At 57.4% G+C, this 18,065-nt stretch overlaps 2 protein-coding genes across 4 annotated transcripts; both read right to left on the bottom strand.

The window, feature by feature from the left end:
* Positions 1 to 40: 40 nt before the first annotated feature.
* Positions 41 to 12,048, bottom strand: IL4I1 (interleukin 4 induced 1). 3 transcript variants are annotated; one of them, XM_080829307.1, is made up of 8 exons: positions 11,913 to 12,048; positions 9,040 to 9,181; positions 5,489 to 5,727; positions 4,551 to 4,663; positions 3,828 to 4,029; positions 1,921 to 1,989; positions 1,474 to 1,610; positions 41 to 974 (listed from the first exon to the last, which is right to left on the bottom strand). In XM_080829307.1, exons 2-8 carry the CDS (start codon positions 9,074 to 9,076, stop codon positions 53 to 55), a joined length of 1,719 nt encoding a protein of 572 aa, XP_080685433.1. In that variant the 5' UTR covers positions 9,077 to 9,181; positions 11,913 to 12,048; the 3' UTR covers positions 41 to 52. The 3 variants fall into 3 exon arrangements, with proteins under 3 accessions (XP_080685433.1, XP_080685435.1, XP_080685434.1); XM_080829309.1 differs by lacking the exons at positions 9,040 to 9,181; positions 11,913 to 12,048 and adding exons at positions 5,833 to 5,867; positions 6,086 to 6,135; XM_080829308.1 differs by lacking the exon at positions 11,913 to 12,048 and having other exon boundaries at positions 9,040 to 9,237.
* A 1,569-nt stretch (positions 12,049 to 13,617) lies between these two features.
* Positions 13,618 to 16,297, bottom strand: NUP62 (nucleoporin 62). The gene has a single exon (XM_080829310.1). The coding sequence runs from the start codon at positions 16,238 to 16,240 to the stop codon at positions 14,660 to 14,662; it is 1,581 nt and encodes a 526-aa protein (XP_080685436.1). The 5' UTR covers positions 16,241 to 16,297; the 3' UTR covers positions 13,618 to 14,659.
* Between the last annotated feature and the right edge of the window lie 1,768 nt (positions 16,298 to 18,065).

Genomic DNA, 18,065 nt, shown 5'->3' on the forward strand with positions numbered 1-18,065 from the left:
GGACCGAACCCAGGGAGCGAGCAGGACCACAGGGCTTTTTCTGAAAATACTTTTAATGCTCGGGTCTCTTGTGGGTGGTGTGCCGAGCGGTTATCCCGTGCGCAGCCTGGGCGTGGCTGGCACCGCCCTTTTCGAACTCGCAGCGGGACCGGCTGGGCACCAGGCGCACTACGCCCTCCTCGGTGTCGCTGTCAACCATCATGTGCCCCTCTCGGCTGTTGATCAACACCGCAGCTCGCAGCGCCGACTTGACAGCGGTCTCCACCCAGCCGTGTGGGTAGGCCGTGTGCTCACCGGCGAAGTAGATGCGGCCGTAGGGGACCGCCCAGTCGTAGTCCGGCCCCTCGTCCTTGTCTTCATGCCAGAGCAGCGGCGGCTGCACCACGAAGCCGCCCTGGCTATGCGGGTCCTCCGCCCAGCGTTTGACGATGCCGCTGCCGTCCCACAGGCGGTACACAATCGGCCCGTGCAGCGCCGCCACGTCGTCGAGCGCCACGCGCATCGCGTCTTCGGGACGCAGGCCAGCGAACGACGCCGCCGCGTCCGACCACGTGTACGAGGCCAGCAGCAGCGCGCCCTCGCCCGGCGGCGGGTAGAATATCACGCGCGACGGGCGGGCGGTGCTCGAGTGGCCGCCCTCGATGTGCTCGTCGTGCCAGAAGGGCCGGCGGAAACTCAGGAACACCTTGGTGGCCGGCACGTAGTGCAGCGCGCGCAGCGCCTCCTGCCGCCTTCGCGACAGCGGCGGCGAGAAGGTAATGCGCTGCAGCGCCGGGCCGCTGGCCGTCAGCAGCACCACGTCGGCGGTCATGGCCTTCAGACTCCGGGCCCTGCGCGAGCTGGCGATGTGCACGCGCACATCGTGCGTCCCCTGCGTTATCGCCACGACAGGCGCGTGCAGCAGCACCGGCCCGGACAGCGAGCTCAGCAGCGCTCGCGGCAGCAGGTCCCAGCCGCCCACGATGCGGCTGTACCTGCAGGCAGGGCGGGAGCGTGAGCCGGGAGCTCGGGCCCTGCCGCTCCTCGTCGGCTCCTCCCAGCCGGACCCTCGCGGCGCACTCCCGGGTCGGCGTTTTAGTTTTTGGAAGCAGGTCCCCTCTTCTCCCGCCCCTTCTCGGAGGCCCCGCCCACTCCCTTACGGGCCCGTCACCTGCCTGCTCCTCGCTGACCCCGCCCACTCATCACCCCTGCCCTCGCCAGTCCCCGATGTCCCCCAAGGACCAGGGAGCAGAGAAGTGTCCAGCCCGGCACCGCTCCCCTTCTTCTCTGGACCACGCCTTCCTCCGGGAACCATTCCTACCCAGTTCCTCCCGAGGACCCGGGATGAAGAAGCGAGTGCTGCAGGGCACGGGCGCCCCTTCTCATCCTCCCACCAGTCCCGACCCCACCCAACACAGACGGTCCCGCCCGCCCCGTTACTCGCGCGCCCGGGTCCCGTTGGCCCCGCCCCTGCCCGCTGGCCCCGCCCCTCACCGGAGCCGGTCGCTGAGGCAGCTGTGGGCTCTTAGGGCCTCCGCGAAGCTGAGATAGAAGAAGCCGTCTTTGGACATCACGTCTCCCAGGAGCCGCACGGCAGGCTGGCTCAGGTTCCCCTCCCCGAGAAGGTATTCCTGCAGGACCGGTGCACGCCCAGGTCAGGACCCAAGTGGGCTGCACCCGCCGGCTCTGGCCCCAGCCCTGTGGTGGTCCCTCCCAGGCTGAGCCTCTTGGTTCCCTGATGTGACAGTGAACTTAGTACCGTTCTCTGAAGCTCAGGGATCCAGTCCCCGCTGTTGTGACAGATGAGGGAAGAAAGCCCAGAAAGGCAGCGCGTGCTGAACCCGGGGTCAGGCAGGGTTCCCACCTTCTGACTCCAGGGCTACCGCCCCACGGGCACCCTCTTTGTTCGGGTTTCTCAGCGACGCTGAGGCCCCCACTTACCAGGAGCGTGTGTCTTTCAAACTTCTTCATTGCCTTTCTGCAGCCCAGTGTCTTGAGATCTTTGAGGGCCTGTGGTGGGACAAGGGGATGACGCTGAGCTCCAGGGGCAGGACTGCAGAGGCCAGGTTGGTGTGCAAACCCAGGGTCTCCTCCTGCACCTGCCCCCCGCCAGCCATTTGCCACTCCTGCTCAAGCCACCAGGCCTTTGCCCATTCTGTGCCCTCAGCCTTGCCCTCCACTGCAATCCACTGTCACCACTCTGTAAAGTCTCCCCAAGTTGTTACTGCCCCTTCCTGCCCCAGCCTCAGCCCACCCTGACGGTGTCACACTCAGCCCCACTGGGCACAGTTTGTTCTGCATCTGTCCCTAGCCTATGAGTCACTGCTGTATCCTGGTGGTGCTCAGTGATTGTCACCTGGATGGCTGTGGGCACAGACAGAAGCAGAGTCCCTTCTGCCACCCGTCAGCCTTGAGGGGCTTAGTCACTGGTTTCTCCCCTGGCCAAGGCCTTCCGGTGGCTCCCCAGTGCCCAGAGCCCCAGGGCTGTGCCCTCTGCCAGCCCCTCGGTCACCATCTCTTAGGGCAGCTCCAGTTCTGCCGCACTATGTACAGGGCCCAGTCCCCGCCCCCCCCCATCTGCACCGCTGCACGGTTCCCCACAGCGGCCACCCTTTACCGCGCTGTTCAAGTCTCTTCCCTTCCTGACAGCCCCGTTTCACCTTAGCCCTCCTCACTGTCCACCTGGCTTCTCTCTCGTGGCTAGGGAACTCCCCAAAGGATGTGCCCTTCACTCACTCACTCTCTCACTCACTCGTCATTCATCTCGAGTCTCCCTAGGCTCCCTGGACAATGCCAGGCCACAAAAATGGCCTCAGCTCGGTGCCAACCCTTGTCCCAGAGGGAAGACAGACAATTAGGAGCTCCCAGAGGAGGCCAAGGCCTGCTCCTTCCTGAGGGCACCAGGGAAGGCTTCCTGGAGGAGGGAGGTTGGAGCTGGTTCTTGGGGGTTGAGCAGGGTTCTCCGGGTGGGAAAGGGAAAAGGCCTTCCAGGCAGGGCAGGAAGCAACAGCAAGCAGGAGCCTGGGTGCAGAATGGTGCAGGAGCACAGTGGGTACGGAGGAGGACGGGGCTGGGGTGTTTGGGGCACCATGAGGGCTTTGGGGGTAACAAAAAGTTCTTGGAGGCTGGAGCGGGTGGGAGAGACCCAACCATTCAGGGCTTGAACCTGAGGCTAAGGCACTGGGGAGCCACTGGGGGTGTGAGTAGGGGACGAGCAGGGTCAAGGTCCAGGGTAAAGGATGAAACCTGAGCTGGGGCAGGGGCTGTGCGGACCCAGAGGTGGGAACAGTGCAAGTGATCAGGGGGCAGGAAGGATGGGGCAGGGGGGCACTGATGGTGGAAGGGAGAGAGAGGGAGCTAGGATCTCACCTGGGGGTCTGCCTGCCTGGGACTGGGGTGCGGGTGATGGGGCCATTATGAGAGGGGAGAACACAGGACTATGAGTGGGGTTAGGGAAAGATGCTGAGCTCAGTGGGAGCTGCCGGGTCCCGGGGTACGGCCAGGGGGCCACAGACAGGAGTCGGGGTCTCCAGAGATGGATGGGGAAGATCTTTGATCAGCAGATCAAAGTTTAAGCCAAAGACATAGAAGGGGAGGCTGTCGGGACTCTGTGTGTGTGTGTGTGTGTGTGTGTGTGTGTGCGCGCGCGCGCGCGCACGCGCACACGCGTGTATAGGGGTCAGAGACCAAAGGCTGATGGCGCCCTGGGGACACGCAGCATTTACGGGAAACCACGGTTAGAAGAGCCAGCGCCGGCAGACGGGAGGAATGAGAGACACAAGCAGCCAGGCGAGGAGGAGGCTGGGCAGAGGCGAGAGGGGCCCGGCCGCAGGCCTCCGGCTGCCTACCCGGTTAAGAGCCATCTGGTAGATCTCTTCGGGCGAGTGGCCCTTCTCCCTGGGGCGCAGCTTGTAGCCCAGCTTCTCGGGCATCTTCTCCACCACGTAGTTCCGCAGCTTCAGGTTGTTCACTTCTATCCACGTGTTCTCATCGTACTGAGTGAATTTGGTCAGGTTGAGCCCTAGGCTCTTGCAGAGCTCATGGAGGATCCTACAGGAGATGGAGGGGCTGGTGAGGGCCGGGCAGGGCGAGGGTGTGTGCCGGGGGGAGTCGGGGCCCCTCTCCGGGGGTCTGGGGATGGGCACCGGGCTGCAGTGCGGCCAGAGTCGGGGTCCTGGGTGCGGGGGGCCTGGGATGAAACCGGAGCAAGGCTCGAGGCTGGACGGCTGAAGGTGTGGCGGTTCGGGTGTGTGTCTGGAGCAGGAGCTGGGTTTCTCTGGGGCGGAAGTGGGACTGGGGACAGAGTTCGGGTTGGGGAAGGGACAGGTTAGGGTCTGGAGGTCTGGCTGGACGTGGTGGGGCTGGAGATGGGAGATCCTGAAGTTAGGAGGAGGACAGAGGGGGAGGTGGAGTCTTGACGCAACTTGATTGGGGGCTTAGGCTTGGGGTCAGAGTTGAAGTTCAGTCTGGCCCTGGAGTGGGGATGGAGTTGGGGATCTGGCTGAGTCTGAGCATAGCCGTGGGACTGTGGGTGGCCTCGGTGCACGCCTGGCTGCCTGGTCAGTCCTTACCTGTGTGAGCTGGGCATGCGCATGGCTCCCAGCTCCCCAATCCAGCCCGTCTTCCGGTCCCGGTAGGTGAAGATGCGGCCCCCGATCCTGTTGTCTGCTTCCAGGATGGTGACCTGAGGGATAGAGGGGACAGCAAGCAGGGCCCTTCAGCTCCTCCCACTGAGCCCCCATCCCCAGCCTTCCATCCCCACCCACGGCGGCACAGACCTCAACTAGAAAAGGACCCCCTTCTTTTTTTTTTTTTTTAAGATTTTATTTATTTATTTGACAGACAGAGATCACAAGTAGGCAGAGAGGCAGGCAGAGAGAGGGGGGGAAGCAGGCTCCCTGCTGAGTGGAGAGCCTGATGCGGGGCTCAATCCCAGGACCCTGAGATCATGACCCGAGCCAAAGGCAGAGGCTTTAACCCACTGAGCCCCCCAGGCACCCCTAGGACCCCCTTCTTTTAGAGAAGTGAGAGGAGTTGGGAGAACAGATGTCACAGCAAACATGTACCATATGACACTCTAGACTACAGCAGGAGACGACAAGCCAGATTGCAAAGGGACTTCCCAGGTCAGAGGGTGGGGAGATTTCCTGCAGGCACAGAGGTCCTGGCAGAGCCCATTCTCATTCTCGGATTTCAGTGAGAGGGGCAGCGGTTAGCAAGGGTCACTTCTCCTTGGGTGGAGTTTCCACCTCCACCAACACAAACTCCCCCCAGGAGGTCGGAGGACATTCAGAGGGAATTCCCTCAGGAACGTGAGAGAGCAAGACGGGGAAATCAAAGGCCTCTCAGCCTCCCTCTGGGTTTCACTCCCCAGACCAAGGGGCAAAGCATAGCTCTTCTCCCCACCTCCTACCAGCCCCGTAACAGGGATGTGGCCAGGCCCCTCTACCCAGGACTCTCAGCCCGCAGCAGGAAAGACTCAAGGCAGACTCCAAGCAGCCCTTCTCACCTTGTGTCCTGCATCACTGAGCACCTTGGCAGCTACCAGCCCAGCTGCACCAGCACCAACCACAATGACCCTCTGAGGCTTCGAGGTCCGATTGAGGCCCAAGGTCACAACCTTGAGCAGCACCTCATAGTCAGGATCATGCATACATTTTTCAAAGGGATCCTGGCTGTGGGAAGTCTTCCAATCCAGGGAGGCCTCCAGGCTGAGGAAGAAGGAGACCAGGACGAGGAGGTACCGGGCTGGAGGTAGGAAGGACGAGGACAGTGGGCAGGTCAGTAGGCTTGTGTGGGGGGAAACGTGGGCTCCGTCCCCCTGTCCCTGTGCCCCTTCCTTTGCTTACTTACCTAATGAGGCCATAACTCTCGGTGGGAGATGGTGTCTAGTTTGGAGGGGAGGCAAGGGTCACTGTGACAGGGGCCTGGCCGCCCCATGGCCTCATCCCTCCATCTATCCCATCTATCTGCCTCCTGTTCTGTACTCACCTGTCTGCCCTTCTGTCCCCCTCCCTGCACTCCTTTCCCTATTCCCCTCTCCTCGTTCTCCCCATCTCCGAGTGTCTATTTCTGGGGGTCCCAGTCTCTGCAGCCTCCTCTCTACCTTGGCTCTCCGTGGACAGCAGCAGCACCTCTGTCCTCTGTCGCTCCCACTGGTCTGCCCCGTCCCCCCTTGCCTGTCCTTAAAGGAGCTGAGCCCCGCCCTCCCCTCCCTCTGGGAAATCTGTGGCGGGGAAACGAAACTACTTTCCTGGGTTGTAGGGTCAGGTGCTCAGGGTTTAGTTGAGGCTGGAGAGAGTGGGTGTTGGGGAAGGGGGGTTGAGAGAAGCAAATCAGTCTATTTTCTTCCTCTTGCCCCAAATAGTTCTGGGGTAGTTGGAAGGCCAGAAATAAATGCTCAGGTAACCATGCAAAGGGGGCCTGGTCTCAGGATCCCTGCGTCTGCCCTTGGGGCTGCATGTTCCCTGTGACGGCCCCCAAGTCCTTCTGTGTGTCAGTTGTCGCTGTGCCCTGAAGGGCCCTTGCTGGCTCCAGTCCCCTCCCACAGAGCTGTTCTGAGCCTCAGTCTCTGAGGCCGGCCTGCCCAGGTCCTGAGCCTGGTGCCTGCCCACACGGTTCTGGTCTGCAGCTGTCAAGTGGGGACCATTAAGTGTGGGTAGAATTAGGCAGAGAGTCCAGGTCCGGCCCTGTGAGCAAGCACCTGGGTCAATACTAGAACTTGTTCCTTAGGAAATGCCAGCAGCTGCCACCGTGCGGGTACTGGGAGGGGCTCAAGGAGTGACCCCCTGTTCCCCAGCCCTGTGCAAGGAGCAGCCCAGGATATGTGCTCATCCTTCCCACCCCTCACTGAGATGCTCAGCTGTGGTGCTCAGCTCAGGCTAGGGTGCCAAGGACCACCTCTGCAAAAAGGCTGCAGGGGCCTCTGGCCTTGGCTTTCACCACCCCTATATGTGGGGTGCATTTTCCCAAGGCAGGCAGTGAGAAGAACAAGATGACCCAGCTCCAAGGAGCCCCCTCACTTGTGGCAGCAGGGGTCCTTCGGCTTTTGGGGCTTTAGCCAAGGGGACGTGTGGTAGGTCCCCTGAAGTGGGTGGAGGTAGAAGACGCAACTTCGGGGATTTTTCCTGGCGTGGAGCAGAGGGCACCAGGCAGCTGGTGAGGAGTTAAGCCAGAGGCAGCAGATCCTCTGCAGCAACAAGATGGGAAAACCCGAAAGGGTACATCAAAGGGGGATGTGGTTTGATGGAGGATGGGGGAGGGAGGGGGCCTATGAGTCAGAAAACATATGATGCGGGGGCCTGGGAGGCAGCAGCCAAGAAGGAAACACAATCCGCTGGACAGAGCCTTGAGCCTCGAGACTGAATGCCAAGGAAGTGAAGGGCACAAGTCAGCACAAATGGAAGAGACCGTCCCACGCTGAGGACCCACTAAGGTGGTCCTGGTTTCAGTGCTTGGCACTGACTGTGCGCCTCACTGCGCCGCACTTGACAGAGGAGGGATCTGAGAGATGGAGAGCGGTAGGCAGGGGAAGATCCCAGGACTTACCCAAGGCCTCAGAGTGGGAAGGCCTTCCCCTGGCCGCCCCTGCCTGCTTCCCTCCCGGTGGCGCGGGGCACCTGAGCACTGCCACGCTTGGCGCTCGCAGGAGCACGTGGCACGATCGCTCCTCTAGCACCAGGGGCCTCGTTGGAGGGGAACCCGGCCCGCTGACCCAAACGCTTATGCCCCGGGTCCCACAGCAGGAAGTGACAGAGCTGGGGGTCATGCTGGCCCCGGTCAGAGGCCCATCTGCTCTGCTCCCGTAAGGCAATGTCCGCACAGAGAGGAAGCAGCCACAGCACGGAAGCAGAAAGGGAGGAGGCAGCAGAGCCATGACCTCCTGCGCTTGTCTAGGCAAGAAGTGTTGGTCCCCAGAACAGCTTGAGGGGTCCTGCTGGGGTCCCTGAGCCGACCCCCTGGTTTCTCTCCCATACAGGATTGCTGTGCAGAGCCCCCTGGCTCCGGGCACACCCCCCGCTGGCTTCCTGTACTCTTGAGAGAAGTGAAACACCAACCTCAAGGGGTCAGCGGGGCAGGGAGAGGGAGGGAGAGGAACCCAACTCATGAGGCGCCCCAGGACTGGGAGCCAGCAGCGCCTGAAAGGGTAGGGATCCTGCCGGGGCAGGGTCTGGTCGGTCTGCTTGCTGCTGTGTAATGCCTACGGGTGCTGTGTACGTTTTCCTTCATTTACTCCAGTAAGGATCCTGACAAGATGGGCTTAGCTGTCCCCATTTTCCAGTGGAGAAAACTGAGGCCCAGAGAGGTCACCCGTGAGAAGCGGCAGCACCTGGGTTTGATCCCAGCAGCCTGGCTCCAGGCCCACATTCTGAGACACCCGTTCAGCAGCAGCAAGCTCGGCTCGTGAACCAGGGAGCGGGCCAGGCCAGGGTCCCTCTGCCTCATCACCACTGACGTTTGGGGCCATCTCTGTGGGGGTCGTCCTGTGCGTTGTAGGATGTTGAACAGCCTCACTGGCCTTTACCCACTAGATGTCAGTAGCACTTGTCCCTCGAGCTGTGACCACCACAGAGGTCTCCAGACATTGTCAATCATTCCCAGGGGAAGGGGAGGCAAAATCACCCCGAGAACCACCGGGCCAGGCTCAGGTTGATGCTGGATGGAACACTGAACCAAGTGGCCAGCTATGGTCTCAGAGAGAGACCTGGGTCCAGCTGGCAGGAGAAGAAATACTGGGGGCCACACAGCTGTGCGGGGGACAGGGCTCGTGGTTTATACGTATGATTTTCTCTGAGGCAGTTCAGAGACAGGGAGTGGTTGCTACGAAAACTTTGACCAAGTCCCTGAGGCAGTAGGGCGTGCCCAGGGGATGCCCAGGGCCTCAGGAGGAAGTCAGGGGCCCAGACCTGGATCAGGGAGGGGCTCAGAGAGCAGAGGACAGACTTACCCAAGGCTCTTGGTCTATGGCCTGACTCCTAGACGGAGTCCCCCTTCCCAGAGAGCCCTCCTGCCCCTCCTCCCCCCTTCCAGAACCTCTGGGCCCCATGGGGGGGCACTCACTGCATGGCTGGCTCTGGGGGGCTCTCTCAGCGCCCATGGCCTTTCTGGTTAGCCCGGGACAGAAGTCATCGTTGGGCGTGTACGAAAACGGGGTCAATGGTGGTAGCTTTGTCCTGATTCCGTTACCAAAGGTGCCAGGGTCCTGGTGAGTTCAGAGCAGTTGGGAGGCTGTGGAGGTAAGTCCTCCCTTCTCAAAAGCTTTTTATTATGGAAATTTCAAACACATATAAAAACAGAGAGACCGGGATGATAAACCCAAGTGCATCCATCACCTCCTAGAACATCTTGTCTCATTTATATTTTCTCCCTCCCCCACTGCATTATTTTACAGCAAATCCCAGACATCTTATTTCGTAGGTAAATACGTCAGGATGCTTCTCTACAACAGAGGTCTACAAACGTTTCCTATAAATATTTGGGGCTTTGGGGGCCACACTGTCTCCATCTTGCCTACTCAACTCTGCCCTCCAAGTAAGTAGCCACAACATGTATAATGAACTGGCATGGCTGTGTTCCAATAAAATTTTATTTACAAAAACAGGAAGTGGGACTGTAGCTTGCCAACCAACTTTTTTTTTTTTTAACTTTTAAAAAAAGATTTTATTTAACAGAGAGAGAACACAATGAGAGAGGGAACACAGATGAGGCAGTGGGAGAGGGAGAAGCAGGCTTCCCGATGAGCAGGGAGCCTGATGTGGGGCTTGATCCCAGGACCCGGGGATTGTAACTTGAGCTGAAGGCAGACGCTTAACAACTGAGCCACCCAGGCACCCTGTCAACCAACTTCTGCTTTAAAAAAATATTAGAACTTATTTGCTTTAAAAAAAAAAAACAAACCCAGAGAGGGGTGCCCACATCAGGCTCTCTGTTCAGCAGGGAGCCTGCTTCCCTCTCTCTCTGCCTGCCTCTCTGCCTACTTGTGATCTGTCAAATAAATAAATAAATAAAATCTTAAAAAAAAAAAGACAAACTACAAAACCAGTATTTACATTTAAAAATGGCATTCAATTAAAGTCCAATTTCCTGGATGGTCTCAAAAAAATTTTTTTTCCAAGTAGGCTCCATGCACAGTGCAGAGCCCAACGTGAGGCTTGAACTCAAGACCCTGGAATCAAGACCTGAGGTGAGCTCAAGAGTTGGGACACTTCACTGACTGGGCCACCAGGTGCCTCAAAGAAGCCCACTTTGCATTTGAGTGATATCAAGGGTCTTTGCTCAGTGGATCTGGGGTCTGTGTCCTTAGAACCTGGGGGTTTATGTGACCCCACGGCATCAGGCTGGGCCCGAGCCCGGCAGAGCAGCACACCAGGTCTGGTTTTGGCCATGGGGAAACCTGTGGAGGTCATGGGGTGGAACCAGGACGCCGTCCGGACGTGAGGTGCGTGCCTAGGTGAGTCACTGATGTTTGAAGTGATTAGTGCCACTGCGTGAGGGTTGTGGGACTGGCACAGGAGCAGTGTGGGACAGATAAGCCTGGCTGGCAGCTGGCTGGTGTCCAGAAGCCAACATGGTTTTTGAGGCTGAGGGATTTTGTTCCTGGGAAGTTCTGCAGAAAGCCCTTGCCCTGAGAGTCTGAGGGCAGACTTTTCAAGCACCCAAGTAATTTCAAGGTAGATTGAGAACTTGGGAGCCGTGGTGTGCTGGGTCCTAGCAGTGCACAAGAGCTGACTGATTTTTTTTTTTTTTTAAGATTTTATTTATTTGACAGACAGAGATCACAAGTAGGCAGAGAGGCAGGCAGAGAGAGAGGAAGGGAAGAGCCTGATGTGGGGCTCGATCCCAGGACCCTGAGATCATGACCTGAGCTGAAGGCAGAGGCTTTAACCCACTGAGCCACCCAGGTGCCCCAAGCTGACTGATTTTTAAGATCTTTGGTTTTTGTTTTGCATGCCATTCTTTTTTTTTTTTTTTTTTTTTAAAGATTTTTTTTTATTTATTTAACAGACAGATCACAAGTAGGCAGAGAGGCAGGCAGAGAGAGAAGGGAGGAAGCAGGCTCCCTGCTGAGCAGAGAGCCCGATACGGGGCTCGATCCCAGGACCTTGGGATCATGACCTGAGCCGAAGGCAGCGGCTTTAACCCACTGAGCCACCCAGGCGCCCCTTGCATGCCATTCTTGAAAAAAAATTATACACATTTAATGATTAGTCTTACGAAAAACAAATTTAGAGGCGCCTGGGTGGCTCAATGGGTTGAGCCTCTGCCTTCGGCTCAGGTCATGATCTTGGGGTCCTGGGATCGAGCCCCGCATTTGGCTCTCTGCTCAGCAGGGAGCCTGCTTCCCTTCCTCTCTCTCTGCCTGCCTCTCTGCCAACTTGTGATCTGTCAAGTAAATAAATAAAAAATCTAAAAAAAAGACAAATTTAAATACTCAAAACTCACCATTTCCCAATCATTCGATCACATTTTACTATTATGTATACTCTTGAGGAGAAGCAATTGTATCTGTAGGTGTCAATTTCCCAAACTCCCGGTCTGTGACCTCACATCCATGGCTTGCAGTCAACCCTGGAGAGGGCCTCTACACCACGGGTATCGGGCATCGGCATTTGCCACCCATCAGGGCTTTCCCCTACCCCTATCCCAGAGAGCCGACTGTTAGGTTTACCAGCACACCACTGCTTGGGCATCATTCATTTGAACCTCCGCTAGGAGATGAAGGGTGCCGTGGCTCTGGAAATCTTTAGTTGTTTGAAACATCTGACCCTTCTGATGCCAAGCTGCGCCCGACAGGCAGAGGCATAATCCTGGGGCAGCAGCTGGGCTCTAGAATCACTTAAGGGCTTCCTTGAGATGGAAAGAAAAGCCATAACCATACATCTAATTGCCACTCTTATCCCTCAACTGGGAGAAGAAATGCAGTAACAGCTTACTGAGAGATTCGCCTTTAAAAGCCTCTGCTGCCAAATTTAGTCACCAGATTTGCTGTCTTCATACTACTTAATGAAGAGGAACTTAAGTAGAGGCCGTTTGTCGGGACCGGCAAAGAAGCGCATCTGTGTTTTCTTCCTGGAAAGGGAAACTGCAGTTACAACGAAGCCATCATCTGCAGGGTGGCACCCCATCTGCCGCCGGTCCTTTGGCAATCCCGGGGACCCCCTCCCTGGTGCTCCCGGGAAGCCTGCTGGGGCCATTTTCCCCATGGTGCCAAGAGCACCGTGACCATTGTCCTGATTTATAATTGTGTTTTCCAAAGTGGGGTGCCCATGGTCCCTCAGGCCATGGAATAAGTGAACTCAGTACTTCCATTTAAAGAAGTACCTATATGAAAGCAGTTAAGCGTTACTAATGTTCAATATGCAAAACAGGTCAATTAGGTAACATTGGAAATGCAAGCTCAAGGAAAGTTTTTAGCCCCTGCCAGCAACCTCTGAGCGAGCAGGAACACCGTTCCATTTTTGTAACCCCAGTGCCAGATCAGGATCTGGTATATAGAAGGTGCTCCAAAACTAGATGTTGAGGGGTGCCTGGGTAGCTCAGTGGGTTGAGGCCTCTGTCTTCAGCTCAGGTCATGATCTCAGGGTCCTGGGATCAAGAGTCCCACATCGGGCTCTCTGCTCAGCAGGGAGCCTGCTTCCCTTCCTCTCTTCCTGCCTCTCTGCCTACTTGTGATCTCTGCCTGTTAAATTAAAAAAAAAAATAAATCTTTGAAAAAAACAAAACAAAACTAGATGTTGAATGAATCAATGTGGATAAAATATAAATGACCTCCTGCTTTCTAGGATGCCTTGAGGCTGCTCCGTCTCTCCTCCCTTCAGGGAGAGGGAGCAGATGTGGGTCTTACAGTTTGTCAAGGCTCAGACTGCACAAAGGGCCAGTGCCCAGGGAGAGGAGCTCTCAGAGAGAATCAAGTGGGTTAGTGTGGGGTCTCCCCGCTCCTCTGTTCTGTTCCCCTCCCTCTCCTGTGGCTTCTTCTTGGACAGGACACTTGTTCTCGGAAGACAAAGATGGTCCAAGGAAATACTTATGACCAGGACTTTGGGAAAATGGACCCTACATCTCCAGGAATTAGCTCTGGGCATTCCTTAGCAAACACATGGCTTAGCGCGGCAGAGGCTGAAGGGGTAGACCTCCACCCCAAAGCAGGCGATCCAAGGCTTGGCATCATTCTTGCCCATGGGAGCCAGGGAAAGAGGCAGAATGCTGGGCCAGTATCTGGAAATGACTCCCATACAAATCCACATCCCAGCTTCGCCTGTTTCCCACCTTTGAAGCATGACTAGCTCCTCCAGCTAGCCCTAGGAAATGGAGAGGAATGCTGCCGGTGGCACCTGTGGCCTCTGAGCGAACGCCTTAGGGAAGATGGCGGAGGAACCGACATGCATGTGTATCTAAGATGGAAGCCAGAGCGTCACCGGCACACATTCCCTCATGGGTGCTGCTCTTCTGCCATCACCACCCGACGAACACACGACCTGCATCTGTGTGTGTGTGTGTGTGCCTCAATGATGTATTGTCTAGTTCTGGTTTCTGAGTTCCAGACAAACGGCACCCCACTTAACGTAGTCTTCTGGAACCTGCTCTTTTCCTCCAGCTTTCTAAGTGATACACACCAGTGGCACCTTTTTTGTTCCACAGTAAATTTTATTTAGGAATGCAACATGTAGTCATAGTATCTCAGACAGTGCAGCAAAGTATAAAGACAAATACAAGACATTCAGGAAACAACGGGCTGGCTTCTGTCTTCTGGACACCACGGATCTCTCACTGTTAGCAGACTCGGTTTGCTCCCGCACTGGCAAGTTCCAACCCAAGTCTGTGGCCACTTCTGGCACTCGTGGCCATTTCAGCAGGCATTTTGTGGATGAACATTTGATGCCGTGTTTCATCTCCACTGTTCTTTCGAAAATGTGACAGGGATTGTGCTGAGGACACAAAAGGGGTCAAGAAACACAGTCCCTGCCCATAGGGACTCACACTCAATAGTGAGGCAGACAAGTTAACAGTCGGCACAAGACATGCACGCTCTATGTGGTGTTGGGGCCTCAGGACAGCCACTGGACCCAGCTCTGGGGCAGCATGTCAGCCAGGCAAGGTAAAGACATCCTGGTGCAAGTCTGACCCTTTCCTCAATATTGCATTCAAGTCCCTCATCTGACTGTCCTTCCTCCTTTGAAATTCTACATCCCACGGTCGGTCCTATTCACAAGCCCCTTTCTTGCACTGGCGGTCAGTCTCCACAGGCTCACACCTTACGCCAGGACACCGTCTCCTCGAGGACGGACTCTTCACGGCACCTATGACAACATGTTGGGCAGAGTGGCCGCTCGGCAGACCCTGGCTGGGAGACAGATGGTTTTGGGGGAACCTCTCCAGCACTCTCTACTGGCACTTGGCCAGAGCAAGAAGGATGGGGTGGGTGGTGGTTGTGAAAGGGGTCGAGATACACAAAAGATACGCAAAGAAACCACACCCACGAGGCTGCTACCCACTACAGCGCTTCGAATACTTCCATTTTCACTAATGCAAAGCAAACCACAGAACTGTTCTCAACGGCAAGGTCACATGAAAGAAAGGAACAAACAGGTATTCACTGCAACCAAACACTAGACAATAACTGCGTGCCCCCGCTGCTTCCCAACGCCCTTGGAACGCACGGGCCCTGAAGACGGCTGGCACGTCAGTCGAATGTGATCCGGAAACTGCGCTCCTGCTCCTTGCGACGCCCCTCGCACACCTTGGTCACCTCCTCCACCTTCCTCTGCAGCAGGGCCGAGTTCTGGTCGACCCACTGCAGCGAGTCCATGTGCGCGTTAAGGATCTTGCAGATCTGCTGCAGCGGGTCGCTGGTGTCGGCCGGCCCCCCGGATGTGTTCAGGTGCTCGATGATGTCCTTGAGGTCCTGGGCCATGCGCTTCAGCTGGGCGTCGATGTTCTCGGCCAGCTTGTAGGTCCTCTCGCGCTCCTCGTCGGCGTGCTGCAGGTACACGGTGCCACTCTGCTCCTTGACCGACTCCTCCAGGGGGCTCAGCAGGTCTTCCAGCTCCTTCTGCTGAGACAGGATGAAGTCGAGCTCTTGGTCCAGCCTCTTCTGGTCCAGCTTCACCTTCTCCACCTCACGGTGCAGGGTGGTGATCTTCTCCCCGTTCTCGATCAGCGTGCGGTCCCAGGCGTTGACCTGGGTGGCCTGCTGCAGGAAGTGCCGCTCCTGGTCCTCCAGCTCCAGACTCCACTTGTTGATCAGACTCTCCAGCTGGGCGTAGGTCATCACGGGGCTGGCGGACGCCCCAGTGCCGGCGCTGGGGCCCGGCGGCGCGGCCACGGCAGCTGGTGCGTTGCTGGCGATCCCAGCTGGTGCCAGTGGCTTCAGATTCAAGGCGAAGCCAGTGGTGGTGGTGGTCGTGGTGGTGGCGGCAGCGGTGGCGGCGGCGGGGGTGGCGGATGCTGTTGTGGAGGCCGTAGAAGCTGCTCCAGGGGCCTTTAAGCTGAAGCCCAGCGTTCCGGCCCCGGGAGTTCCGGCCGTGGTTGAAGGGGGACAAAGGGAAAGCCCCGTGGTGGCAGATGAGGTCGGAGCAGTGGCTAGCGAGGCGAACAGCGTGGGGCCAGCACTGGTGGTGGCAGCAGCGGGGGCAGGAGCGGCCGGCTGTGTGGCGCCCGCTCCGCTGGCAGCCGGAGGGGCAGCCGTGAAGGGCAGGCCGGCAAGTGCCGTGGGCTGGGCCGAAGTCCCCAAGGAGCCGATATTGAAACCTGAGGTCCCGGTCTGGGATGTGCTTCCCCCTGTGAAGGAGAATCCCCCGGGTGTGGTGGACGGAGCAGCTGAGGTGGTGGTGGAGCCGAACACGAAGCCGGTGGGGGCTGTGCTCTGGCTGGAGGTGACAGTGCTCGAGATGGCATTGGTGAGGGTGCTGCTGCCGAGCCCAAAGCCGCCAGCGTGTGCCGTGGGTGGGGTGGCCGCCGCACTGCTCAAGTTGAGCTTCGGCGTGCTGATTCCTAAGGAGAATCCAGTTCCTCCCGTAGCAGGAGTTGTGGTTCCAAAGCTGAATCCTGGGGTCTGTGTCGTCGGAGCTTGGGTCGTGAGCGAGAAGAGGCCAGTAGAAGGGGTACTTGCCGCCGGCTGGGAGGGAGTCCCAAAATTAAACCCACCAGTGCCAGATGTAGAGAAAGAAAACCCGGTAGCAGGTGTGGTTGTCGCTGTCTTTGCAGCGCCAAATGTGAACCCGCCTGTGGGGGCCCCAGTGCCTCCAAAATTAAACCCGCTCATGGCTCCAGATTCTGGTGGCGGCAGCTACGCTGGTTCCCAAAGCAAATCCGTCGGTCTGCAACCTTGGGAAGATTTTTAAAGCAGAGTAAGTCACATGATCAGATGGCAGTTTGGGAAAGGCGACCTTGATGGCCAAGGTGGAGCCGTCCGGAGGGTGGTGGAACTGGGTAATTAGAACACGCGACCGCCACCCCGCTCCCTGCTGTAACCTAGCCAGGCCCTGTTAAACTAGAGAGGAAAAAGCTCCGGAAGCCCTGGGGGTCACGTACTAGGAACCAGATGTGCTTGGGACAGGCACAGCCACATTCAGCACCAGTAGGAGTATTTGCTGCCCTAGAGGAGAGGGCCAAAGAGCGCCTGAGGAGGTCAGACTAAGGCACTTCTGGAGAGAGGGACTAGAAGCACACAAAAAACACCACCTTCAGGGGTGCCTGGGAGGCTCAGTGGGTTAAAGCCTCTGCCTTCGGCTCAGGTCATGATCCCGGGGTCCTGGGATTGAGCCCCGCATCAGGCTCTCTGCTCGGCAGGGAGCCGGCTTCCCTTCCTCTCTCTCTCTCTGCCTGCCTCTCTGCCTACTTGTGATTTCTATCAAATATATAAATAAAATCTTAACCAACCAACCAAACAAACAAAACACCACCTTCAGGACCTGCTCCCCAGGATTCCCTGCTGAATGCAAGTGGGAGGTGGTGGGTGGTGGACTGATCTGGCTCAGTACAGCCCTGAGCGTCTTTCTGGACCTCAGAGAGAGGCCCCAGAAAGCAGAGCTCTCTGGCAGGGCATTAGGCCCCATCAGTGCACACCGCTGACCACTCAGGAGGATGGAGGCCTGCTGGAGCGTCCCCCTGCCTTCCTTCTAAGTCAGCTAACTTAGATTCTCCTGAGATTTTTCTTCAGGGACTCAGGAGGTGGCCTCCTTCACCTACAGGTGCAGGGCACAGAGAATCTGCATGTGGGGCACCCCTCATCCTCCCAGCCGTCTGCAGCTGAGCTGCACAGAGTAGGGAAGAAGAGGGAAAGTGATCGTGGACCCAGAGGATTCACACACGCTCACAGGGCCCTGCGCTGGCTCTGGTGAGGGAAGACAAGGGAGTCCAGGAGGGCCTGTGAACACCTCAGACACCTGGGGGTTGTGGCTGACCTCAAATTTAACACGAATTCACGGTTGGCTGCCACTCACTGCTCAGTGGGTTCCTAGGCCGCATGATGAGAAATGCCAATTCCAGTGCAGACACCAGGGTGATTCCCAGGCAGCTTGCTGTGCCCAGTATGTTCTCCTTAGCCACCAGACCCTCAGCTAACTTCACAACGGTCCTACAGGGAGGTTGGGATGATGGTCCCTATGCACAGACGGGGAAAAGAGAAGCTCAGACGGAAGTAACTTGTCAATTCTTACCCCACGGTGGGCCGTGAACCTGGCCATGGGCTGTAAACGCCTCTTTATTTCTACTCCATCAAAAAGGTCCCTCTGGTCACAGGGCACGCAGCCCTGTCCTGGCTCATGGCCGCCATGCTGTACCCCAGCCAGCCTCCATCCCATACCCCGCACTGCTTATTTTCCCTTCGTCTAAAACAGCTCAGGCAGCTGAGCAGCAAGACAGCTCCCTGTTCTCAGGCACAAAGTTGGTTGTCCCGACATAAGGAGTTCTCCAGACATAAAGGAAAGACCAGGTTTGAACTCTGCTTCTGCTACAAGTCGTGGGTCCTGGGAAAGTTACTCCTGAGCCTCTCTACACCTATTTCCCCAATTCTGACAAGAAAGATGATCCCCTTCCACTGCGAAGGATAAACAAGGTCATGACAGAGAAGCCAAGTGCCTGGCCCA

The sequence above is a fragment of the Martes martes genome (genome assembly GCF_963455335.1).
Source record: "Martes martes genome assembly, chromosome: 17".
NCBI lineage: Eukaryota > Metazoa > Chordata > Mammalia > Carnivora > Mustelidae > Martes > Martes martes.

Excerpts from the sequence above, each read along its gene's own strand:
- IL4I1 (XM_080829307.1), bottom strand. The coding sequence starts at position 9,076 with ATGGGCGCTGAGAGAGCCCCCCAGAGCCAGCCATGCA. Across the intron at positions 5,728-9,039 it reads CCCCCAGAGCCAGCCATGCA|CCCGGTACCTCCTCGTCCTG; the intron begins GTGAGTGCCCCC and ends TCCTACCTCCAG. Across the intron at positions 1,611-1,920 it reads TTGAAAGACACACGCTCCTG|GAATACCTTCTCGGGGAGGG; the intron begins GTAAGTGGGGGC and ends CCGGTCCTGCAG.
- NUP62 (XM_080829310.1), bottom strand. The coding sequence starts at position 16,240 with ATGAGCGGGTTTAATTTTGGAGGCACTGGGGCCCCCACAGGCGGGTTC.